Source organism: Spinacia oleracea, chromosome 5 (genome assembly GCF_020520425.1).
Source record: "Spinacia oleracea cultivar Varoflay chromosome 5, BTI_SOV_V1, whole genome shotgun sequence".
In the NCBI taxonomy this organism is placed as follows: domain Eukaryota; kingdom Viridiplantae; phylum Streptophyta; class Magnoliopsida; order Caryophyllales; family Amaranthaceae; genus Spinacia; species Spinacia oleracea.
In genome coordinates, this window is record NC_079491.1 from 15,592,668 (window position 1) to 15,619,112 (window position 26,445).

A 26,445-nucleotide genomic window follows, 5' to 3' on the forward strand; every position below is an offset into this window, starting at 1 on the left:
ATATCGCTCTAAATATTTGATGATATATACTACGTACAAAGTACTCGTAAAATATTATATTTCCTCCCTTTAATACGCAAGACAACATTTGACATTTTTTTTTACATTAATCAAATATTAACTTTGATCACATCTTAATATTAATTATTTTAAAGTATATATCAATTTAATTATTTAATTACTGTTGTTTTGATCTCAATGTATTTAACTTTTTATTCAATTTTTTTTTACTAATTTAATTATCATTGAAATTATTATATTCCGTCCCTTTATACAAGACAACATTTGACATTTTTTTTACATTAATCAAATATCAACTTTGATCACATTTTCATATTAATTATTTTAAAAGTATATATCAATTTAATTATTGTTGCTTTGATCTCAAGAATTATATAACTTTTTGTTCAATTTTCTTTACTATTTTATCATTGAAATTATTAATAGCCAAAGTTAATACTCATACGTAAATCATGTTAAAAAAGTTAAATGTCACATGTATTTAAGGAAAAAGTCGAATGTCGTTGTATTTAAGAAATGGAGAAAGTACCAGTAACACTAGTGGAAAAACAGTCATTTGCGTCGGTCATTTAAGCTCATTTGCATCGCAAATTGGTGCGACGCAACTGGCTGCGACGCAAATGAAAAAAGTCATTTGCGTCGCGCTTTTGGGCGACGCAAATAAGAGTCATTTGTGTCGCAGATTAGTTAACCTGCGACACAAATGACCTTTTTTTTAACATGCCAAAAAGTCATTTGCGTCGCAGTTTAACTAATCTGCGACGCAAATGACTTTTTGGCATGTTAAAAAAAAGGTCATTTGCGTCGCAGATTAGCTAAAGTGCGACGCAAATGACTTTTCAATATGTTAAAAAAAAGTCCTTTACGTCGCAGTTTAGCTAAAGTGCGACACAAATGACTTTAGATTTTGTTAAAAAAAATATGTTCCATTTTACTATATATGTATATATATATATAGTAAAATGGTCAACTCATTACAAGATAAGGCTTAAAACATAAGGACAATAACCATTATGAATCTTACAAATACGGGAATCTAATAATTTATATTAAGTACACAATTCAGACCAAAAGTAAAGTAAAATACTGAAGATCTCCTTGCTGAGAGATTATCTCCCACCCCTGCACCTCCACCAGCAAGTTCAGCTTGGTCTTGCCTCCTAAGCTCCTCTCCATAGAGCAGTCTTTGTGGGAACAGCTTCAGCCTCAGCAGACAAAAGCAAACAAGGCAGACATGTGAGAAGAAAAGTCAAGAGAGAGCATTAACGCATAACGGGAGCACATATAAGCTGTTCAGACAAAGCAACCACAAATGCAACGCACTACCCATGCATCTCACAACATTTATTTAACAATATGCATAACAAATAATGACAGGTACTTAATACACGCAGAATAAACAACACTGAGTATACGCAGAACAAGCAATTAACAAAAAAGAGAGGAAGATAAAGAAGAAGAAATTGCATCAGCGGGAGCCTGTGAGCAATTAGGATGAATTCGGCTGAGAAGCAGTTAGTGATTGAATCTGGGAAGCATTCTGCACAGAAGATGATGCAGGTAGCTGGGAAGTAGTTTGGGCATGTGTCATCAACGCACTTGATGCGGGAAGTTGTTGTTGTTGCTATTGTTGTTTCTGCTGCCGCTGCAACAATCTTTGTTGAATCTGCTGGTCTCTTTGAAGACGCATAAAGGCTGATGTTGATGCTCCTAGGATACTAGATTCTAGCAACGTCATCTGACATTGATGCTTTGAACTTTGTCCAGGCTGCACACAGAAAGAAATGTTATAAAAGAAGTTTGAGTGAAGCTAGACGGGGCAAAAACAATGCTACAACAATGCTACATTGACCATCAATCTACCAATATATAACATTAACCAATCTGACATTCTTCAAAGCCTTATCCAATCTGAAATAGAATTGATACACTATACCCATCAATCAACCCCCTTAAAAACATTCTTTGATTAAAGTATAAAGACAACAACATAATCAAAGCCCTCGTTTCACCCAAATCAACATAAAAAAACCACAAAGTTAGATTAACATGGAAATGAAGGTAAGAGGGGAAAAAATACCTCTGCAACGAGGCACTTAATGACGATAGGAAAAGGTAAATCGAGCAATAGAACACACCGGAAACTGAAAACCAGGCTTACTACTGAAAACCAGAACCTAGGGCAGGTCTTCCCTCTTCCTACCATTTTCGTTATAGCTTAAATTTTCAGAGAAAATTCAAAGATTGGAACGGGGTTGGTGAGAACATAACACCAAAAAAAAAGGATTCATTTTAGCTAGCTCCCCCTGTTACAACTCCTTGCAGATGAACCTTCCCATCATGTTCAATCTCACAGCTTAATTCACCTGCATAGGCGAGCTTTCAATATCAATAATACTACAATGTAACCCAGTCAACACACTTTCTCAGTTTTTTTGAACAAAAGTAAAACCAATGCACAAATTAAACAACCAACTTAATCATTTTTCAGCTTAATCATATGAAACAACTTAATCATATGCGGCTTCATCATTTTTCAACAACTTAATGGAGATCACCAATTAAACAACCAGTCAGTTTTAGATTCTAATTTTCTTGTTAATTAATCAAGTTCAGGACCATACAAAGACAGTTTGAGTACCTGACCATGAAGCTGAACCAATCGGATCTATTAGGCAACTCAAACCTAATTTAACACCTCCAATGACACAAATCATGGAAATAAATCAATCGAAGTATGAAGATTCAAACCTAATTTCTTGAAATCAAATCAAGCAACAATTAAATTACTGAAATCAAATTTCCAAATTTTATTTAAATTTTACTTAATTACCTTGAAATCCTGAGAAATTTCACGGACAATATGCTGGAATGGGAGCTCGCGGATGAAGAGGACACTTGCAGATTTCACTGTTTCGAAAACCTAGCTACATCCCTCTTTCTCTCTCCACTTTTTCTGCAATTTGAAGGCATGTACCGGTGTAACTCGGGACCAACTCGGTCTGAGTCGACTCAACAAAATGCCCCAAAAACTCAGCCCCACTTACACCGCACCTAAGATGAGTCGCCGCCGAGTCATCCACCTCAGAGCCGGAGTTTGCAGAGAACGCGGCTTGAAATCCGGCTGAAGAAGTCATCGGTTTCAGATCTGGGTTTGCCTCCTTCGTATTCGCTAAGCTTGAATTTTAAAACAAATTTGAGAGATTGAGATGATTTGGTGAGAGGAGACTTTGAAGGGAAAGCTCGATACTGATTCTGAAGGAGAGACAGAGAAGCTTTGGAGTTTTAACAATGGAGATCTGGAAAATTCGAGAGAGAAAGAGTTGTACAGGGGAGGCAGGAAATGTATGATAGAATATGAGAGAGAAAGGGAATAGGAGCAGGTAGTCTGCGTCGCACCAAATTAAAAACATTAAAGAAACCGAAATTTTACCACCTTTGCATCGCAGAATTACTAATCTGCGACGCAGATGATTCTTAGAGTCATCTGCGTCGCAGATTAGTAATTCTGCGACGTAAAAAAGGTAATATTTTGCGTCGCATTATTACTAATTTGCGACGCAAATGATTCTGGAGACATTTTAGAGTCATCTGCGTCGCAGATTAGTAATTCTGCGACGCAAATGAATAATTTTAATGCTTAGAACTGTCAATTGCGTCACATGTTTAAATGTGCGAGGCAAATGTGGTGATGCAAATGATTGTTTTTCCACTAGTGTAATAATCTAATACTTCCATAAATGTAAAAAGTATCACAAACTTTTAATTACAATTCGTGTAAAATAAATATTGTAAGTTTTTTTTACTAAAAATTATCTCTTCAAAATAAATATTGTAAGTTAGATGTAAATATATCTTAAGAGCACGTACATTGGTTGGCTATTCAAAAGAGTTCTTGGAGGGCTCTCCACTCTCTCTCTACCATTATCTCTCTACAAGATACACTCAATAATTCATTCCTAAAACACCCAAAATTGGTTGTTTCTTCAAATGAGCTCTCCAATATTTTTTTTACCATTTGGTGGTCCCATGTCAATTTTTCATTTATTTTATATATATCAAACAATGTTAATATTTATTGGCAATAACTAATAAGTTAAGTAATTATGATAGAAAATTTTAGGTTACTGCAATATTAACAATAGTTAGATATAATTTTCAACCAATGGGTTAAAAAGAAGAAGACAAAATAATTTTAGTTGCAAATAAATAGACCAATATTAGGCTTGTTAAATAGGGAAGGAAAAAAGAAAAAAGTGACCATTATTGTAAATTTTTCGTAAAAAAATATTAAACATATTAGTTTTTCATTAATTGAATCATAAATATTAAATGTAAACTACTTAATTGTATTTTTACCCAAAGTTACTATCTACTTTAAAAAAGTTACTCCTCAATTTTCAACAAGAACCAACTCTTGGAGGGCTCTTGGGCAAGAGCTATCTTGAGTAGCTCTCCATGAAGAGCTACTCAAGAGCCCCTCCAGAACCACTCAAGAGCCCCAATGTTGGCCAAGAGCTAGTTCTTGTTGGAGAACTACTTGGAGAGCCACTCCAAGAGCCTCAATGTACATGCTCTAACATGTTTTAAAAGTTACTCGATATAAGGTAAAAATTATTTTACTTTTTAGTGATTTTTTTTCCGGTTTTACTAAAAATTATCCCTTCAAAATCACTAATAATGTGTAAAGGTAATCATGTACTACGTAATATTTTTAAAAAGTTTATCCATCGAAATTACTATCAATTCAATCAAAACGTGTTAAAAGTTACAAAAGCTTGTTAAAAGTTACTTTGGTATATCTGTATAATAAATTAAAATGGTATGCTTTTAGAGTGCGACCTGCTGTCCTGCTGAAAAGTATGCCTTTGGAGTGAATTTTCAGTTTTTGATACTTGCTACTTAATGCTATTGGTCAATGACACCAGGATTCTCCATATACGTTGCTTCTCAATTCAAAGAATGACAAAGTCAATGGATAATAAAAATGGCAACCGTTGACATTTCATTCTACGTATCACTTTCTATCTACTCAAAGTTGACATGTTTAACTTTTGTTACTTATATTGATGAATTGTCTGGTAATAACAACTTGTCGTTGTAGTATAGTGGTAAGTATTCCCGCCTGTCACGCGGGTGACCCGGGTTCGATCCCCAGCAACGGCGTATTTTTAATTTTTCTTGTTTCAACATTTTTATTTTTGACAACAACAGAAATCATGTTTCAACATAATCAGAAATCATGCACAGTCCATTTTTCGGTTTTCCTATCGTGAAGTTCACATAAGAATACTCCGTATAAGATTTCCCACAATTTGTATACTATATGCCAAATAAATGAACATTGTCCAACCTGTCGTTGTAGTATAGTGGTAAGTATTCCCGCCTGTCACGCGGGTGACCCGGGTTCGATCCCCGGCAACGGCGTTTTTTAATTTTCCTGTTTCAACGGGATCAGAAATCGTGCACGACTCCATTTTTGCTATACCAATAATACTGGTGAAGTTCACAAAGATTTGCCAGTTAAAAAAATGAATTAAACAAGAAAGTGAACAAAGTACAAGCTGTCGTTGTAGTATAGTGGTAAGTATTCCCGCCTGTCACGCGGGTGACCCGGGTTCGATCCCCGGCAACGGCGCTTTTTATTTTTCCTATTTCAACATAATCAGAAATCATGCAATCCTTTTTTGCTACCAATGAAGTTTTACATAAGATTTGCCAATGTAATTAAGAACATTGTCCAAAAAAGTGGAAATAATTGATGTCATCATCACTTAAAATCAAAAAAATTGAACTACAAAACTCGAAAAGATAATCTTCAAACAATGAAGTCCAAAAATGGCAGCAGGGTGAATTGAATCAATTAATAAAAAAGGGGCTTGCAAAATTGGTACAAGAATTCATTCCCTAGCTAGGTGATTGACTGATTGAGAGAGCATAGTTTGGGGTCTATTTCTTCTCAAGAAGACTCTCAATAACGTCGGCGGCTTGTTGGATGGTTGATATATCTTGAGCTTTATCTTCATCCACATTGATACCGAACTCTTCCTCGAGGTTCATCACTATCTCAACCTGTCATTGCCCATAAATATCAAGTAAAAACTTAATATGGGCTTGAGCCAAGCTTCAGAAACTCGTGCTCAAGTTACGATCCTTAGCCAAGAAAATGCACAATCAATTCAAACGAAAATGATAAAGGTCGCAACATGCGACCTTTAAGCCGTGTCACGATGATGACATATCATGCTTATGAGTCGTGATTTAAATTGGAAACTAAAATATTTAACTTACGTAACCTATTATATATATTTCTAAAAAAAGGTAGGAAAATTTTAATATTATAATTTGTTTCCTTTTTATATCGATTACCTTATTTACATATTTTCATAGTAAAAATATTGCGTTGATAGTAAAAATATTGTGATGACGCAAACCTACGTGGCGCCTATATGTAGCAATTAGATTCCAACACGTAAAACTGTGACAACTAAATGTTGTCGCAACTTGCGACCTTTATAATCACCACAATTCAAATAACAAATCCTTGTTTTCATCAAGTGTTTATACGAAGTATATTTTAGTCATAAAACGTTGCAACTCTTTCTTTTTAATTATGTAACGAGCTTGTTCACAAGTTCATGTGTGACATTATAGCTGAACAAAACTATCCGAAAATTCAAAACCCGATTTGGTATCTGGTTCGAAAAAGTGTGTATCCAAATCGATATATTAGTTCGGTTATCAGGTACGGTTAAGTTTATATATAATGGATACTCGATCAAACGAATCAGACGGAAATCATATTTGTTATGGTTGTAAATCACAACGATATACAAGAGGGTATACAGAATATTTGATATACTACGATCGTAGCTATGGTGAAAGGAAATTTTTATTTGATTTGATTGTTATGTATTTGATGTATTTAAATCTTTATGTAAATGTCATATAACTTTTTTTATCAATGAATTAATTTGATTATCAAAATAAAAATAATGGGTATTCGATAACGATCCGATAAATATTTTTTAAAAGTTTTTCCAAACATAAATATATTCTTTTTCCAAAAAGTTAATTATCGATTTATAATTGAAGGAGTTGTAATTTAATTAGTAATGTCATTAAAATCATGTGCGGATGTTTTTTCTTAAGAGTTATCCATGTGCTAATTTTGGTATTTAGAGTATGGAATTACAAGAATCTAGTTATAAAGCCTAATTTTCCAATTGGATGATTTATACCGGATACCAAATTTCCGATCTGAAAGTTTAGGTGCCCGAAATTGTAGGTTCGGTCTTGGATACCATTTGAGTATTATTGGTTATCAGTTACCTACAAAGCTATCGGTTCGTCAGTTGGTGTACCAACCCATGGGTCACCCCTTTATGAATTACCTATGCTAAACCCGACTTACAAAGATCTTAGGCCAAATATCGACAAATAATTCTTTGAGAAAATGATAATTTCCTTAGAAAAAGTAAAATTATTCCTTGGAAGAATCATCTGTCAAATTCCGAGCTGGAGTGACTTAAAGAAGGTAGGGAGAAGGAATGTACCGTGTCCAATGAATCAGCACCGAGTTTACTAAACTCGGAATCAGCTGTGACCACAACATCAGCTCCTAAAGCCAGTTTCTCCTTTACAATGTCGCACACTTTGTCAATTGTTTCCTTCTTTGCCTGCCAAACCGTATTCAATTCATGGTTAATAAAAGTATTCACATGAATTATGTAAATGAACATTAAACAGGATGAGGAACATCAATTAACAGAGAACATACAGCAGAGATAAAGGATCGACGACGAGAAGTCCTGAGTGTTGGGAAACTGCTTTTGCCCCAATCCAAACACACTATACTTGAACATCTTCCATTCCCCTGCATATTCATTAAAGTGATGCATTATATATAATTGTTACTTTTTTTTGAATTTGGTATACCTTAAAAGAAGGTACATACTACTACGTACACGTTGTTGGAAATATCCATCCATAAGTTAGTTTTGCTTCAAAATAAATTGTGCGACTTGGGAGGAGGCTCTAGGCCACCGCACACGCGCGGGCCGGGCCGGGCGAGTGGCGCGGGTGTAGGTGGGCCCTTTTTGCTGCCGCTCAGTCTCGCATAACGGCTAGTTTGTCATATTTTGATTCTAATTGATTACCGAATTTATTTCCTTCCGAAATAATTCTTCCAGCTTATTTATTGTGGTTTTCTTCTTCACAAAAAGACACAGAAAAGTAATTGCTCTCGGAATTTTCCTCTCAAACAAAAATTTTCTGGTTCGTTTTTGGGCAACGTTCAATCTCGTTTTCAATCTATCTTTTTGTACTACACCAACGAGATAGATGTCGTGTAACTCTGGAGGTTGATTGTCAAGAGGTCGTGTGTACGTAACGGGGCAAATTCAACTTTAGGGTAGTGTTCATACACGTCACGACTTAGTTGAGATAAGTTTATTCGTTCATTACTAGTCATTGTTCCTACTCACGTTATACCTAGGTGTATTTACGATACACCCTATCACTTAAACAAACACTAGAAAAATGCACCTATATCATAATAGTACTACGTAGATGATTATGACAAGAATACGATTTATTTGTTTGATAATGGTAAGCACAAGATTGTAAAGTTGTCAAATTTTTATACCAAGTATGAAAGTTTTGATAAGACGTTAAAAGATTAAATTAATTCAAGTACTTTTTCATTAGAGCTAGCTAGATAAGCTAATTTAAGGGGTTGTTTGGTTAATCGTAGAACTTTCTACATGTATACGCATTTCCTATGAAGTGAATATTATTGTTTGGTTAAACATAGAAAGTAATTCACATGATAAGTTTCACTTACCTAGAGAAATCTATTGGTAAGCAACGTCTTAGGAAGTGTGACTTCTCATGTTTGTATCAACCTAACAATGCCTCTAATCTTACACTTCCTAGGAAGTCATAATTCCTATGGTTTTTCATGTTAACTAAACATAAGGTGCTTAAAGTAATTGGAAACAAAAAACGTAAGGCTCGTTCGATATCGTTTTTGTTTCTAGATTTCTATTTTTGTTAAACTAAAAATCAAAATATAAAAACCACTAAAAGTAGTTTCCAATTTTTGTTGTCAGTTTTCAAAATCAACATAATTACTATAGATATGACTATTTTTCAGTTCATAATTCAATCAAATCTTATATGCATTTCAAAATATAAAAAAAAACACAAACTGGCCGTGATATCAAACGAGCCATCGAAATCAACTTGATAAAGCTAACTAATTCTGGGCTTATTATGGCCATCAAAATCAACTTCAAATTGTTAACTAATTGTGGGCTTATCACCAAGCTAAGTACCCTTTTTTACTTAAAGAAGCACGAGATACATTAGCATTACATAAACTGAGGCTAATGGGAGCAGCTCCGAAAAGCGAGGCCGACTCAAAAATGAGCTTACCTTGGTCTCGATTGAAGAAGTCTCGTATTCGCGGAATAATAATAATAATAATAATAATAATAATAATAATAATAATCTACAACTACATATAAAAGAGAATTAGAAGTTTGGGGCTAAAGGGTAAATGTAGGGATGTCAGTGGGGCGGGTTTCGTGGGAGACCCGCCCCGCATCCGTCCCAAGTAGGCGGGGATGGAGGTAGGTTTGGCGGGTGATGGGGCGGGGATGGGTATAGAAATTGTACCCGCCATGGGTGATGGGGCGGGTGTGGATTTTGTGTTGAACCCGCCCCATCCCCGCCCGCCCCGCCCCATCCCCACTCGCCCCGCTTCATACCCGCCATGGGCGATGGGGTGAGTTTGTATTTATGTGCATGTTTAGGTGATAATATGAATTTATGTGAGAATTTTAAGTTTTTGTTTAGATTTTTTTTGTTATGACGGGTATTTTTTCGATTATATGTGTCTCTTTAGTCGTAAGGTTTTTTTTTTCTAAAGTTAACTTTCATTACTTCGTACATATGGAAAATGTTTGCTTAATAAGAAAAATTAGGCGGATATTGGCGTGGGTATGGGGCGGGGATAAGACGGGATGGATACCCAGTTGGGTGGTGGGGCGGGGATGGATTTTAGTTTATACCCGTTGGGGCGGGGATGGGGATGAATTTTGTACCCGCCATGGGTGATGGGGATGAAAATTTTAGGTGGGGATGGGGATGGAGGGACATACATCCGCATCCGCCCCGCCCCATTAACATCCCTAGGTAAATGAATAGTGGTGACTTTTGAAAAAAGACACATATGTCCCACTTTGCTTTTTTCTTTTTCCATCTTTTAATATTATCATGATATATGTTGTAAGTTGTAACACTAACCTTTGAAAAAAAATGTATATATATGTTGTAATACTATGTGATTGCCACGTGACCAAAAACATGGTCTACACTATCAAATTACGTCGACGTTCCAAAATTAATTCTCACTCCCTAACTTTTTTTTACAGGTTCTTATTTAAAGATTATGTAAAATAAATATAAAATTATCGTACGACGTAGTAAATATAGCTCAAAATGTTTAAAAGTTAACACGATAATGTAAAAGTTGTTTATTTGTTAGTGATCAATTTTGTCAACTTTATTTAAAACTAGATTTTAGCCCCTGCGACGCACGTATTCTATTAAATTGTTAAGTTCAAATAAAACTCTTATATATATATATCAACTGCTATATTTTACATATTATATTAGATTGTCCCTTTATAATCACTAATAATGTATAAAGGTAATTATGTAACCCTTTAAACATATATCCTTTTTTCATAAAACAAAAGTAATCAAACTACAAAAAGTTACCCAAAATTGGATACAAGTTACTCCGATATACAATAAATTTTCGGATGTATGCAAAACTTTTGAACTTTTTTGACTTTCTGGTTTTCAATTTTTTACCTTACCTAGCTATGTACTTATGTGTGATAAAAGCATGGTTTTAATTGTTCATGGCCATAAATATTTTTTTGGTCTGAACAACAAATGTTTACATAGTTCAATTCTAAAAGGTGAACAATTGGATGAATATTCATCTAACTTATTCAACCAATCTACAATTGTTACGTGCACATAAATGAGACAAAAGTAACAACTTTTTTTCATGTACATTTTAAAAACTACAACTCAAAAAATAAAATAAAATAATATAAAGATTTATTTTTCAAACTCTACAAATAGATATCCATTATTATATATATTCGACAATATTTATTTGAATAGGAAAAAGACAAGAAAAATATGAAAGAAATTTAATTTTTAAGTTCATTATTGATGAACAGTAGCATTTTGCCTAATAGTTTACTCCATAACTAAATTCCTTTCGATCTTTATACCCTCCATTTCTTTTACTTTATCCCACTTGTTGTTTTTGTTCGTCCTGAAAAGATTGTTCCATTGCAATAAATGCTCACGAGAACTACAACTTTATTATCAAGTAACATCCATTTGGTCCTTATCAGTTTTATCTCTTATCAATTTCATTCAACCAACTCTTAATAAAGCACTTTTGGTGCGTGGGTAAACAACAAGGGGCGAAGAGATTAATTTTTTTTCCTCATTTCCTATTGCAACTAGGTTACGTATGAATTTTTTATACCTTTTCTCAAAAGATTTTTTCCTTAATATAGGAAAGTTTTGTTTTAATTTTACAACAAAGGTTAAGAAATAATAAATAATAAATTGATTTTTTAGAGTTCCACCAATGGAAATTAGAATCTCAAATTAAGTCCCAAAACATAATATGACTCACCATCGGAGAAATAAAATCGTTTATGAAAGGCTATTGTACCTCAATTAGAGGCTTGTCAATTATTATGCTCTGATTGAGCTATTAATTATTCAAAGAAAATGATATGAAAGGATAGAGTGAGGACCATACATGAGTGAAATTATTAAAATGTAAAGGCATACAAAATGTGAAATATAACTCATACTTTGTATTAAAATGTGACAGTGTATAGTAGTTGTAACTCAATAAAATACAAAAGGAGTATTATTTTTGGAAAAAAAAAACATTACATAGGAGAATTGGGGAAAAAAAGAATATTTCCTTTTATATTTTAACATAAATGCATATTTCATTAATCTGTCAAAATTTACTCCAATTGATTATTTAATAAGTTAAATTCATTTTGGAATAAATTCATCACACTTTTCTCATTTAGTGGAAAAGTTTATAAAGTATTTTTATTGGTTGTTAAATTAATCACTCAAATTTCTTTTTAATAAGAATAAAATTATAACTTTAACCAAAAAGAAAAAATGTTAAATTTTGGATAAAAGCAAAAATATTATTAAAGAATGTAATTTTGATTGTTTAGTTAATAAAAATGATGAATCTTTACCGCGTTATTACTCTGTATGTAGTTGTTAAATCGTGTGAATTATACCAAAATTAAATTTTAAAAAAGAACGGAGGGAGTAATTAAGTGCGTTGCACGGTTTCAATTTTTTTGGTATGTAATTAAGTGCTCATTAGTTTAAGGGTAATACTTCGGTTTTGTTTTTATGCATCTCATAATTTTGCATTTCTGTGTATTGTTTTTAAAAATATATTTATGGGAGTGAGTGTGTGGTATTAATTTTCCTTATTTCATTCCATACATGAGTTTTTATTTATACTTTCATGTAATAATATTTAATTATTACTCCCTCCGTCTAATACCATTTAATTAAAAGCAACTTGTTTTTATAAATTGTAATTTGATTAAATTTTTTTTTTTACTCCCTCCGTATTTTAAAAAGAGATACACTTTGATCGGCACATAGTTTTAGGAGAGTGAGTTGAATTTATTAAAATAAGATGAGAGTGAGGTAGTGGGTGAATTATTTATTATAGTAATAAGATGATGTGAGTACGTGTGAGAACCAACAAAAAGAGAGAAATATTTATATAATTGAAAGTGAGACCAAAACATGTCAAAAAAGGAAAGTGTATATATTTTTAAAATACGGCCATTTAAGGAAAGTGTATCTCTTTTTAAAATACAGAGGGAGTACAAATTACTCTCTCCGTCTTTTTGTTCTTTACTTTTTTCTTTTTGGGTGTCCCAAAATGTTCTTTACATTTCCTTTTATATTATCACATAAATGCTTTAATATTCTATCAACATTTGTGTCAAAAATTATTTTATCCAATTAAATTCATTGGGTACTTAATCTCTCACACTTTCCATAGGACATTAAATCTTTTCCATTTAATTTTCCAAAGTTAGATTTTTAATAAAAGCGAAAACATTATAAAAAAATGTAATTTGTCTTGTTTAAATAAAAAAAAACATAGAGAAATCTCAATGCACATTAATTAGTCGTTAAATCGTGCACAAAATACCAAACGTAATGAACATTTTGGGACGGAAAGAATATTTACTTAAGTTAGTACTTTGTATTGTGTATAAGAGATAATTGAAGATGGGGTATGTAAAAGGTCAAGATTGCGGAAGAAAAAAAATAGGGGGAAGATTAGAGTAAGATGTATGTCAAGTTATTGGAAATGAGGTAAATGAAGGAGAAATATGAGAGAGAAGTTGTTTTATGTTTGACCAAAGGTCAAGAATACAGATGGTCTAAACAAAGTAGATATGATTGTATACATGAATAGTAATAATGTAAGTTAAGATCATCAACCTTACAATTACATCATATCCATATAATTAGACGGGGGGGGGGGGGTAAGGAGGGGAGGGAGGAGGAAGGTAGGGGGAGTTGTCTTTCCTACGGAGTACAAGACTATGCATATAAAATAAGGTTACAAACACGAGAAAATATTTAATTAAACTAATCAAGATTTATTCTATATTATCGAAAAAACTCTTTTAAAATAAACTTATATACAATTATTTCATTAGATTACTATTTAATCTTTATTAGTAATACGAAGTATATGCTTGTTACTATTACATTCTTCTCTATATATACTTGATTTTTTTCTCCATCGGTACTTCATTAATGTTTAAGATTTACTTCAACAATACAATTGCTACATATATGAAATTCGCTTAATTTTTCCAAACTCAACTTTTTTTTTACTTGATATTATTTTTTTTAAGGTGAAAAAAAATACAGAGCCTAATATGGAAGAACTCAAGGAAAGAACATTATTGTGTATTTAACTTAAAGAAAAATAAGTTTTATTTCGTAAATAGTTCAAATTAATTAGGTTTATAAAATATAAAAAATAACCATGTCAAGTTTAGGAAAATAAGTTTACTTAACGAAAAAGGGGATCCCTAAATTCATTCTTAACTACTATAAGTTTCAATAAGTTTCCATATATTATTAAGTTCGAATAGATAAATTAAAGTATTTTTAAATATAATGATAAAATATAATTAACCTTAACCTTACAAAAAAAACAAAACTTCAATCTGAGACAAGAAGTAATACAAGTTTTATTATTACCAATAATTTAGAAAAGATAAACTATAAACCACTCTAAAAACATGGAAAAAGAGTATTTAACACAAAAGAATAGAAGAAATACACATAGTATATTTTTCTTACAAAAATACCAAGTTGACTACCGCGTGCTACGCACGCGGTTGTTCAACTAGTAATAATAATAGTAATAATAATAATAATAATAATAATAATAATAATAATAATAGTAGTAGTAGTAGTAGTAAAGTTTTATGTAAATTTTTATGTATTTGTCCACAATAATGAAATTACAAATACTCGCAGCTTATGTGGTTATATATGAGAAAAGGTGATACTCCATAATAAGGTATTGAGTATAGATAGAAGTGACACGCAAATGAGGCACAAATCTTGGGACATGAGATTAATCTCGTAGGATTGATATACCACATGTCTAATGTTTAGTTAAACATACTGACTCCTCGGAACATAAAATCACCATGCAAGAAGGATGATAAGATACATTTCTATAAAGGACTCAGTGACTCACCTGGCTAAGTTTATGTAGAGACGAAGACGATGGTTGAACCCTAACTGTTGTCGTCGCGGACAAGGAAGCCATGGTAGTAAGAGAGAGAGAGAGAGAGAGTGAGAAGCTTATCCTGAGTAAGAATATTAAGTTGAGGATAATATAGCAAATACCAAATTTTAGCTTACAAAAATTATAGTAGGGACTATCAAAGAAAGGAAAGCAATGTGCTAAATGTAGTACGACGCCGTTTTTGGAGTTGGATGATTTAGGCTAAGACAGACTTTGAGTGGTGGACATTTGTTCTTTGTATCAAGGTCTATCTTGATGGACCAACGACTGCAATTTGCACTAGGACCCATCCATCATCCAACATATTCCAAAACACTATTCTTAAGGGTATAAGGTGTAAGATTCTCAGAGGTCTAACCGCAGGCGCTTGAATGTTATGAATATATATACTCCGTATGAGATAGAGTATAAAATTAATCTTGGGGCTTCAATCATCAGTTTAAGTTTTTGGTTGGGTTGGTTCTCTGATATGGTATTACAGCCAGCGTGACGCAAAGATCACAGGTTCAAATCTCATCCACCCCTCCTTTCAAAGTGGATTATTTCACGTTGGGTATGATAAAGTATAAAACTAATTTTGGGGCTTCAACCACCAGCTTAAGATTTTGGTTGAGTTGGTCCTCTGATAATATACTACTTCCTCCATTCCTTTTTGTTGTTCCCATTTCCTTTTTTGGCATTTCTTTTTGTTGTTCCCCTACTGAATCTTTACTATTTTTGGTCATAGTTTTTTACCAATTTACCCTAAGATTCCCCACTATTTACCAAAAAAACCCTAAGATTCTACCTTTTTTCCACCCTCTTTTTCCTCACCACCCTTATTTAATTAATTTTCCATCCCCCATAACCCCACCCCACTACCCGTCACTTGAACCCCCCTCCTCACATTTCTGATTTTTCTCTCTCTCTCTTCAACCTCCTTTCACTTTTCTCTCTCTCCTCCTTCCTTTCTCTGTTTCTCTTTCTGATACTCTCAAGAACATCAAAGATGTTCTTCATTTCCTCCTTCCTCCTCTCACTTTTTTCTCTATCTCTTTCCTCCTTCCTCTCTCAAGAACATCAAAGATGTTCTTCATTTCCTCCTTCCTCCTCTCACTTTTCTCTCTCTCTCTCTCTCCTCCTTCCTCTCTCACTTGTCTCTCTCCTCCTTCCTCTCTCTCCTATAATTGTGGTTGAAGCAGCAGTAATGGAGGAGAGAGGAATTGAAACACGGTACAGAGAAGAGAAGGATTAAAGGTTTTTTGAAAAAAAAATGAAATCCTTGTTTAGGTGGCAAGTGATGATGACGTGTCCAATATTTTAGGAGGGAAACCAATTTTAGGTTGTCAACGTTTTTAACGTTGACTTTGTGGCAGGTAACCGGTCATCTAAGCTTAATAATAGTAGTTGGGTCATAAAGGTTGGATTATTTAGAAATATCGTATAGGTAGGCTTAATTAAAGAAAACCGGGCAAAAATTGGATTAATAATTACAAATTTTCCTAAATAATAAGTAATAAATAATAAATAATAAATAATATTATATCTTTTGGGGAGCATAAATCAGATCCAGAAAAATATAACTAGCTATAATCAAGTAATTGCTATTATTTCCTTGTAAAGGTTGAAAGGTGTAGCAATTTCTTTTTCAATCAGGAAACTTCTACCTTACGTGTTGTATATGCCCAATTATAGGTCTTGTAGGCCACGTCTACTTCCATGTTTCTTCCGGTGTCTATGAATCTTTCATCTGAACTAAAATATAAGTGAGTATTTTAGTCAAATCGTGAATCGCTCGCCATTTCACAGTCAATGCTGATGAATCCTTCAATTTTTTTAAAACATCGTTATGAAAAGAAAACATTTGCAAATATATAACAACGATCTAGCAACTTTATCTAACAAACTAACAACTATGGAGCACTAATCATGTAAACAAGAGCTCTAGTAACATGCACCAGAACCTACTTGCTGTGTGTCAACATGAGCTCTTTGTAAACTATTGTACTGTACGCTTGCAACCCAACAATTACTGAATTAAATTTCAATGTATTAAAATTAATTATTAAATTATACACCCGAAAGTACCATGCATTTGATACTCTCAGATAAAACGCATATAAAATAAAACAATTTTATTTCCTTTTTGGTAACTTCACACTTAATTTCCAATTCTTTATTATATCTTACAGAGTATTTTTCTACGAACTCATGATTTAAGTGAGTTCGTAGAAACCTTTTTGGTAACTTCACACTTACTCTCCAATTCTTTATTATATCTTACAGAGTATTTTTCTACGAACTCATGATTTAAGTGAGTTCGTAGAAACCTTTTTGGTAACTTCACACTTACTCTCCAATTCTTTATTATATCTTACAGAGTATTTTTCTACGAACTCACCTCCGTTCTTTTTTAAATGACACAATTATTTAGACACGTTTGCCAATGAACGATTTCAAACATTAATATCTCTAATTGTGGATCGGAAATTTTTTTAAAAAGTTGATATTTAAATAATATTTACTGATACGAATCTAATAAGATCCCACACGACTATGTTTTTTCTTATGTATAAACCACGAAAGGAAGTCAAAGGTGTTTGTGTGAATAGTGTCTAAAACCCCATTGTGTCATATAAATAAGAATAGAGGAAGTAATAAAGAATTGGAGAGTAAGTGTGAAGTTACCAAAAATGAAAATGAAATTGTTTACACCCACCTAGTAATATTTTAGTCGGAAATCATTGGACTTTTACTTCTAAAATATTTTACGGATATTTCATGAAATGCCCCTGAGTTTTGATGTAATTCACCAAATGCCCATCAAGTTCCAATAATTCACCAAATACCCCTGACAAATCGAACAATATCATCAAATGCCCACACAGTTAACGGACGTTAACGCTCTGTTAGGGTAGTTTACTATATTGCCCTTATTTTGCTTTTGGGCACCATAACCCATCCCTACCCCTGGTTACCCATTCTACAGTTCAAAAAATTTGCGACCCTTAAACTGCTTCTCTCTCTCTCTCTCTCTCTCTCTCTCTTTCCCATGTTCTTCCTCATTCTTCCACCATAACTGCATCATCATTCACACAAAAAGCCTGGAAATTTTGGTGCACATTGAGTTGGAGAAGTCGTTTGCTGGGTTTTTGAACACACGCGAATTCTCAGAAAGGGGGTTTTTGCGAATTGCGTAAGGAAGCTGTAGAATTTCAAGTTCAAGTGTGAATTTCGCGTTCTTTGGTTACTCGCTCATCGATTAAGGTATGTAATGTGAATCGCTCAATTTTTTTTCGTTTTTACAAATTTAGGGTTTAGGATTTCTGGACATTTGATGTTGGAGATGACTTGTTTATTTGCGTTTTCATGAAATTAAGCATGTCAACTTAGTAATGGAAATTTTTGTTTTTTGTTGATGTTGTGTTGTGTGTTAGGATGTCCGCAATATGGTTGTTGCTGCACTATAAGTCACATGATTTTGATTTTAGGATTCTGGACACTAGTAGATGTCAATTGATTGACATTTTCCAAGATACATTTGTGGAATCATCTAAGCAGAATGTATTTTTGCCTGATAAGTTTAGGTTGTACACTGAGTCACCCAAAGGGAAGGTAGAATTGGTAGATGATAATGTGATGATGAGAATGTGGGGGTGGAATAGGGGGAAGGATACAGTGGAATTGTGGGTAGAGGAAACAGATTCTCCAGGGGTAGCTTTTAGGTCTGTTGTAGCCTTGATTGAGAGGCAAAGAAAGGAGGAAGAAAAAAGTTAAGGGAGAGACAGGAAGAGCTTTTGAGGATGCAAAGAGAGGCTGAAGAACAGAGGAGGGAAGAGGAAGAAAAGGAGAGGTTGAGGAGGGAAATGGAGGAACAACTTAGGTACACAGTTGCTATGGAGGTTCCAGTGGTGGATTGTGAGGATGATGGGATTGAGTATGTGAGGATTTATGACACACTAGATGCTGATGAGGTGTTTCCTGGGGTTTCTCGACCACAACCTGAACCAGAGCGAGAGTCCTCCCCTCCTAAGAAACCTTCCAAGGCCAAACCTAGGAAGAAACTCACCCCAAAAAAGAAAACACCAAAACCTGCCCCCCCCCCCCCCCATACCCCCCTGAAACCACAAACACACAAGAAACAACACCACAAACACCCCCACATCAAGCTGAACCAGAACCAGAAACAACCCAACAAACACAGGGAGCACCCCAGCCCACACAACCTGAACCAGAGCAAGCTGGACCTGAACCAGAGCAAGCTGGACCTGAACCAGAGCAAGCTGGACCTGAACCAGTTGTCCCAACCAAACCCAAAAAAACAGGAAGGGCTAGACCTGAGGGGTTTAGGGTGGGGAAACCCACACTGGTAAAAATGGGAAAGTTTGTGTCTAAAGCTAGTAGGGGAAACAAAAGGGCAGCTAGGACATGTAAGGGTAAGGGTGGTGATGTGATATTTGAGGGTGAGGATGATGAAGACAGTGAGGATTTTGATTTTGAGGAATCTGAGAGTGATGATGGTGATGTAGACAGTGATGATGAATCAGACATAGGGGATTGTTAGGTTATGATACATATGACAATTCATAAATCATGCGGAAAAACCATAAACCCAGGAAAACATATTATTTACACATAATCATTTAGCATAGATTAGATGCATACTCTTTGTTGCGTGCCTTCCCTAGCTGCGCCCGAACCGAACAAGAACAAGTCTTTAGGACTCCAAGTGTCGTCCCTCCGTAGATAGTCCACAGCACATCCGGATCCGCCTTAAGATTGACCAACTAGAATCGCCCTTAAGGTACTATTATTTTCGGCACTTTATAGGCAAATGTGTGACTGAATTTTTCTCTCAAAAACTCACTTTGAATACTTTGAAACTTGTGTTATAAATTGTGAGCCCTAGCCTCATATTTATAGCGGTATGGAAAGGGAATCGAAATCCTATTCAGATACAAATTAATCAAACCTAGAATCCTACAAGAACTCTAATTTAATTAATTTATCAAATAGAATTTAGGAATTTAATCATTAACCGAACTCTGCATGTTTTAGGAAACGTGCACGAACACAAACACTTGCACACACACGCACGGCAGCCACGATGGGCCCTATGCGTGCGCGCGAGCAGCAACCCACTCAGCGCCCGCGCGCGCTGCGCGTGCTGTGCGCGCTGTGCGCGCTGCGCGCTGCGCGCAGCCTGCTGGGCCTGGCCTTGCGCTGGGCCTGGCGTGGCTGTTTGTGCGGCGCGCTTGGCTTGCTGGGCGATGGCCTGGCTTCGTGCTGGGCCTCGTCCGGCAGGCCTCGTCCGATGCTTATTCGTACGATGCGCTTCCGATTAAATTTTCCGATTCCGGAATTCATTTCCGATACGAACAATATTTAATATTTCCGATTCCGGAATTAATTTCCGTTTCGAACAAATATTTAATATTTCCGTTTCCGAAATTATTTTCCGATTCCGGTAATATTTCCGATTCTGACAATATTTCCGTTTCCGGCAATATTTCCGATTCTGGCAATATTTCCATTTCCGATAATATTTTCCGACACGTACCATGTTTCCGTTTCCGGCAACATCTACGACTTGGATAATATTTATATTTCCGATACGATCCATATTTCCGTTTCCGGCAATATCATCGTTTCCGGAGTATTCATTCCTTGCCTGTGACGATCTTAGCTCCCACTGAAACCAAGATCCGTCGGTTCCGAATATTCATAGATGGAGTATTTAATGCTATTAAATACTTGATCCGTTTACGTACTATTTGTGTGACCCTACGGGTTCAGTCAAGAGTAAGCTGTGGATTAATATCATTAATTCCACTTGAACTAAAGCGGCCTCTAGCTAGGCATTCAGCTCACTTGATCTCACTGAATTATTAACTTGTTAATTAATACTGAACCGCATTTATTAGACTTAACATAGAATGCATACTTGGACCAAGGGCATTATTTCCTTCAGTCTCCCACTTGTCCTTAGGGACAAGTGTGCATTTCCTAATTCCTTTGTCGCTCGATGCTTGCTCTTGAACATAAGGTAAGAGTTGTCATCCTTATTATGTCCAGAGGTGTTCCTCGGTTTCAGAGTTCAACTGATCAAATAAACAGATAATCATAGCCTATGATTCATCCGAGCACGGCCATGCATTTCACAGTTTCTAGCTCTCCGAGTGGCCTTGTACAACTTTTAAGCATCTCATCCCGATTTATGGGAGGACAATCCCAATCTTGCGATCTTGAGATTAGACTTCGTTTGATAGGTGATTACCTGAGCGTTGCCTTTATAGCCTCCTTTTACGGTGCGACGGTTGGTCAACGTCAAAGCAACCAGTTCTCAAACAAGTAATCTCAAATCACTCAGGTATTGAGGATTTAGTGTCTAATAATTTAATGAAATTTACTTATGACAGACTTTCATCTCTTACAGTAAAGTTTCATAGGTCTCGTCCGATACTAGTCTTCCCAAAGTAAGTATCTATGCAAATGATTATGACATTGCCATGTCCACATAGTTCAAGAAACAGAACTACTAGTCATCTTGCATTCTAATCGTCTAACGTTTTCTATGCGTCCAATTTTATAGAAAACTCCGATTAGGGACCATTTTCAACCTTTGACATTCAAGTTCACTTGATAGACATTTCTTAGTCACAGGACTGGTCCTGACAGTCTATCTTGAATATATCGTCAAATTGAAGGGACTCATCATTTAATAAACCACAAATTAAATGGAAAAATGAATTCTTTTCATTTATTGTGAATGATTAACCAATAATGTTTTACAAAGATTTAAACTCTAAAACTTTAAAACATTAAACAGAGACATCAAAGCCATTCTCCAATATGCTTGATTCCCATAGCTGCAGTGTGCGAGTTGTGCTTCGCCTGCGGCAGAGGTTTAGTTAATGGATCTGATATGTTGTCATCAGTTCCAATTTTGCTTATCTCGACTTCTTTTCTTTCAACGAACTCTCGTAGAAGGTGAAATCTACGAAGTACATGCTTGACTCTCTGGTGGTGTCTAGGCTCTTTTGCCTGTGCAATAGCTCCGTTATTATCACAATACAGGGCTATTGGTCCTTTAATGGAGGGGACTACACCAAGTTCTCCTATGAACTTCCTTAGCCATATAGCTTCCTTTGCTGCTTCATGTGCAGCAATGTACTCCGCTTCAGTTGTAGAATCCGCAATGGTGCTTTGCTTAGCACTTTTCCAGCTTACTGCTCCTCCGTTGAGGCAGAAGACAAACCCAGACTGTGATCTGAAATCATCTTTGTCGGTTTGGAAACTTGCGTCCGTATAGCCTTTAACAATTAATTCATCATCTCCACCATAGACCAGGAAGTCATCTTTGTGCCTTTTCAGGTACTTCAGAATATTCTTGGCAGCAGTCCAATGCGCCTCTCCTGGGTCTGACTGGTATCTGCTCGTAGCACTGAGTGCGTACGCAACATCCGGGCGTGTACATATCATAGCATACATTATTGAACCAATCAATGATGCATATGGAATCCCATTCATTCGTCTACGCTCATCAAGTGTTTTTGGGCACTGAGTCTTGCTTAGAGTCATTCCATGAGACATGGGTAGGTAGCCTCGCTTGGAGTCCGCCATCTTGAACCTATCAAGCACCTTATTGATATAAGTGCTTTGACTAAGTCCAATCATCTTTTTAGATCTATCTCTGTAAATCTTGATGCCCAATATGTACTGTGCTTCTCCTAGATCCTTCATCGAAAAACATTTCCCAAGCCAAATCTTGACAGAGTTCAACATAGGAATGTCATTTCCGATAAGCAATATGTCGTCGACATATAATACTAGGAAAGCAATTTTGCTCCCACTGACCTTCTTGTATACACAAGATTCGTCCGCGTTCTTGATGAAACCAAAGTCACTGACTGCTTCATCAAAACGTATATTCCAGCTCCTGGATGCCTGCTTCAATCCGTAGATTGACTTCTTTAGCTTGCATACCTTTTTAGCATTCTTTGGATCCTCAAAACCTTCAGGCTGTGTCATAAACACAGTTTCTGTTAAAACGCCGTTTAAGAAAGCAGTTTTGACATCCATCTGCCATATTTCGTAATCGTAATATGCAGCGATTGCTAACATTATTCGAATAGACTTTAGCATTGCAACTGGTGAAAAGGTTTCATCGTAATCCACACCGTGGACTTGCCTGTAACCTTTTGCAACCAATCTAGCTTTGAAAACTTCAAGTTTCCCATCCTTGTCCTTTTTCAGTTTGAAAACCCATTTGCTTCCAATGGCTTGGTAGCCATCTGGCAAATCGACCAAATCCCATACTTGGTTTTCAGACATGGAGTCTAATTCAGATTGCATGGCTTCTTGCCATTGCTTGGAGCTAGGGCTCGTCATAGCTTGCTTGTAAGTCGCAGGTTCATCACTTTCAAGTAATAGAACGTCATAGCTCTCGTTCGTCAAAATACCTAAGTACCTTTCCGGTTGAGATCTATATCTTTGCGATCTACGCGGGGTAACATTTCTAGATTGACCATGATTCTTACCAGATTCTTCTAAAGATCTCTGAGTTTCATCCTGAATGTCATCTTGAGCATTCTCTAGAGTTTGTTGTTTGACTCGAATTTCTTCGAGGTCTACTTTTCTCCCACTTGTCATTTTGGAAATGTGATCCTTCTCCAAAAAGACACCATCTCGAGCAACAAACACTTTGTTCTCAGATGTATTGTAGAAGTAATACCCCTTTGTTTCCTTTGGATAGCCCACAAGGATACATTTGTCAGATTTTGGATGAAGTTTGTCTGAAATTAATCGTTTGACGTATACTTCACATCCCCAAATCTTAAGAAAAGACACATTTGGAGGCTTTCCAAACCATAATTCGTATGGAGTCTTTTCGACAGCTTTAGACGGAGCTCTATTTATAGTGAGTGCAGCTGTATTTAGTGCATTTCCCCAAAATTCTAATGGAAGTTCGGCCTGACCCATCATTGACCTGACCATGTCTAGCAAGGTTCTGTTCCTCCGTTCTGACACACCGTTCCATTGTGGTGTTCCAGGAGGAGTCAATTCTGATAGAATTCCACATTCTTTCAGATGGTCATCAAATTCATAGCTCAGATATTCACCGCCTCTATCAGACCGCAGTGCCTTAATCTTCTTGCCTAATTGATTCTCTACTTCACTCTGAAATTCCTTGAATTTGTCAAAGGATTCAGACTTATGCTTCATTAGGTAGACATAACCATACCTACTGAAGTCATCAGTGAAAGTGATAAAGTAGCTGAAACCACCTCTAGCATTTGTACTCATTGGTCCACATACATCTGTATGGATTAAACCCAATAGTTCATTTGCTCTTTCTCCAACTTTAGAGAAAGGTTGCTTTGTCATTTTGCCAAGTAAACATGATTCGCATTTACCATAATCCTCTAAGTCAAATGGTTCTAGAATTCCTTCTCTTTGAAGTCTTTCTAAGCGTTTCAAGTTTATATGGCCTAATCGACAATGCCACAGATAGGTGAGATCTGAATCATCCTTTTTGGCCTTTTTGGTATTTATGTTATATACTTGTTTGTCGTGATCTAATAAATAAAGTCCATTGACTAATCTAGCAGATCCATAAAACATCTCTTTAAAATAAAACGAACAACTATTGTCTTTTATTATAAAGGAAAATCCCTTAGCATCTAAGCAAGAAACTGAAATGATGTTTTTAGTAAGACTTGGAACATGGAAACATTCTTCCAGTTCCAAAACTAGCCCGGAGGGCAACGACAAATAGTAAGTTCCTACAGCTAATGCAGCAATCCGTGCTCCATTTCCCACTCGTAGGTCGACTTCACCCTTGCTTAACTTTCTACTTCTTCTTAGTCCCTGTGGATTGGAACATAAGTGTGAGCCACAACCTGTATCTAATACCCAAGAAGTTGAATTAGCAAGTATACAGTCTATAACGAAAATACCTGAAGATGGAACGACTGTTCCGTTCTTCTGATCTTCCTTTAGCTTCAAGCAATCTCTCTTCCAATGCCCCTTCTTCTTGCAGTAGAAGCATTCGGATTCAGAAGTGGGTTGACTGACCTTTCTCTTTGCAGATTTGGCGCCAGTTTGCTTAGTTGGGCTGGCTTTGTTGCCACCTTTCTTAGCATTCCTCTTCTTTCCAGATTTCTTGAACTTGCCCCCACGCACCATAAGCACATCCTGCTTATCACTTTTGAGCGTCTTTTCAGCGGTCTTCAGCATACCGTGAAGCTCAGTGAGCGTTTTGTCCAGACTATTCATACTGTAGTTCAGTTTGAACTGATCATACCCGCTATGAAGAGAATGGAGGATGGTGTCTATAGCCATTTCCTGAGAAAATTGCTGATCCAGCCGACTCATATTCTCAATGAGTCCAATCATTTTGAGAACATGTGGACTTACGGGCTCGCCTTTCTTAAGCTTGGTCTCAAGAATTTGCCTATGAGTCTCGAATCTTTCGACTCGAGCCAGATCTTGGAACATGTTCTTCAACTCACTGATGATTGTGAAAGCATCTGAGTTGATGAACGTTTTCTGCAGATCCGCACTCATGGTGGCGAGCATTAGACATTTCACATCCTTGTTGGCATCAATCCAACGATTGAGGGCTGCCTGAGTGACCCCGTCGCCTGCAGCTTCGGGCATCGCCTCATCTAGGACATACTCCTTTTCTTCCTGCATAAGAACTATTTGCAAGTTCCTTTGCCAGTCAAGGAAGTTTTTCCCGTTCAACTTCTCCTTTTCGAGAATTGATCGAATGTTGAATGAATTGTTGTTTGCCATATTAAAAACTACAATTGAAAAGAATAAACAAATAAATAACCATTCACAGTTTCTCTTAATAAACTTAAATTCTGGCATACATGCATAATTCAATGTTTATTAAGCATTTTATTCAAATTATGTGTTCCGGCAGGTGTGAATAAAATGATTCCAAGATCCTAAAATCATTGAAGAACTAAGCACAGTTTGTCGACTTAATCCTAGAACATCTTAGGTAAGCAAAAGCCTTTTGCTAATAGTCTAGAAACTATTCTTGGTTGATAGGTACGTCTAAGAACTTATTAGGTAAACCTATCGAATTTGCCACGACATAAAAGGACTCCTTACTTATATCGTTGAGTTTCACCAAAACTAACATGTACTCACAGTTATTTGTGTACCTTGCCCCTTTAGGACCAATAAGTAACACCTCGCTGAGCGAAAACTATTACTAGATTGATGTAAAGGATATCCAAGCAAGTGTATATTTTGGCATGGCACCTTTTAACTCAATTTTTAAGTTTGGAACTTAAGGCTCTTACTATGTTGGTTAGATTTTAAGTGAACTAAAATCCTTAATCATGCAACATAATCAAGCTTTTGATCTCATGCATTTTAAGACATATTTAAAACAATAAATAACTTAAAACATGCATAAGATATTTGTGATCTAGTATGGCCCGACTTCATCTTGAAGCTTTGACTTCAAAGTCCGTCTTGAA

General features: G+C 35.6%; 1 protein-coding gene, 1 long non-coding RNA gene and 3 other non-coding genes across 5 annotated transcripts; 3 read left to right on the forward strand and 2 right to left on the reverse strand.

Annotated features, from left to right (window-relative positions):
• Positions 1-1,003: 1,003 nt before the first annotated feature.
• Positions 1,004-3,420, reverse strand: LOC110784630 (uncharacterized). Its single transcript, XR_002532328.2, has 3 exons — positions 2,855-3,420; positions 2,102-2,387; positions 1,004-1,789 (listed from the first exon to the last, which is right to left on the reverse strand). It is a non-coding gene; the product is annotated as an uncharacterized lncRNA (long non-coding RNA).
• Positions 3,421-5,115: 1,695 nt separating this feature from the next.
• Positions 5,116-5,187, forward strand: TRNAD-GUC (transfer RNA aspartic acid (anticodon GUC)). The gene has a single exon. It is a non-coding gene; the product is annotated as a tRNA-Asp (tRNA).
• A 189-nt stretch (positions 5,188-5,376) lies between these two features.
• TRNAD-GUC (transfer RNA aspartic acid (anticodon GUC)) lies at positions 5,377-5,448 on the forward strand. Its single transcript has one exon. It is a non-coding gene; the product is annotated as a tRNA-Asp (tRNA).
• Positions 5,449-5,587: 139 nt separating this feature from the next.
• On the forward strand, positions 5,588-5,659 carry TRNAD-GUC (transfer RNA aspartic acid (anticodon GUC)). Its single transcript has one exon. It is a non-coding gene; the product is annotated as a tRNA-Asp (tRNA).
• LOC110784631 (acyl carrier protein 1, chloroplastic-like) lies at positions 5,589-15,305 on the reverse strand. The gene is made up of 4 exons (NM_001426357.1): positions 14,915-15,305; positions 7,802-7,897; positions 7,578-7,700; positions 5,589-6,093 (listed from the first exon to the last, which is right to left on the reverse strand). The coding sequence occupies exons 1-4, from the start codon at positions 14,984-14,986 to the stop codon at positions 5,971-5,973; spliced, it is 414 nt and encodes a 137-aa protein (NP_001413286.1). The 5' UTR covers positions 14,987-15,305; the 3' UTR covers positions 5,589-5,970.
• Positions 15,306-26,445: the final 11,140 nt, after the last annotated feature.

Bases quoted from the DNA above. Each gene is read 5' to 3' on its own strand.
- LOC110784631 (NM_001426357.1), bottom strand. From the start codon at position 14,986: ATGGCTTCCTTGTCCGCGACGACAACAGTTAGGGTTCAACCATCGTCT. The intron at 7,898-14,914 runs GTGAGTCACTGA...ATGAATATGCAG, and splicing joins CTCTACATAAACTTAGCCAG to GGGAATGGAAGATGTTCAAG. The intron at 7,701-7,801 runs GTATGTTCTCTG...ACGGTTTGGCAG, and splicing joins GTCGATCCTTTATCTCTGCT to GCAAAGAAGGAAACAATTGA.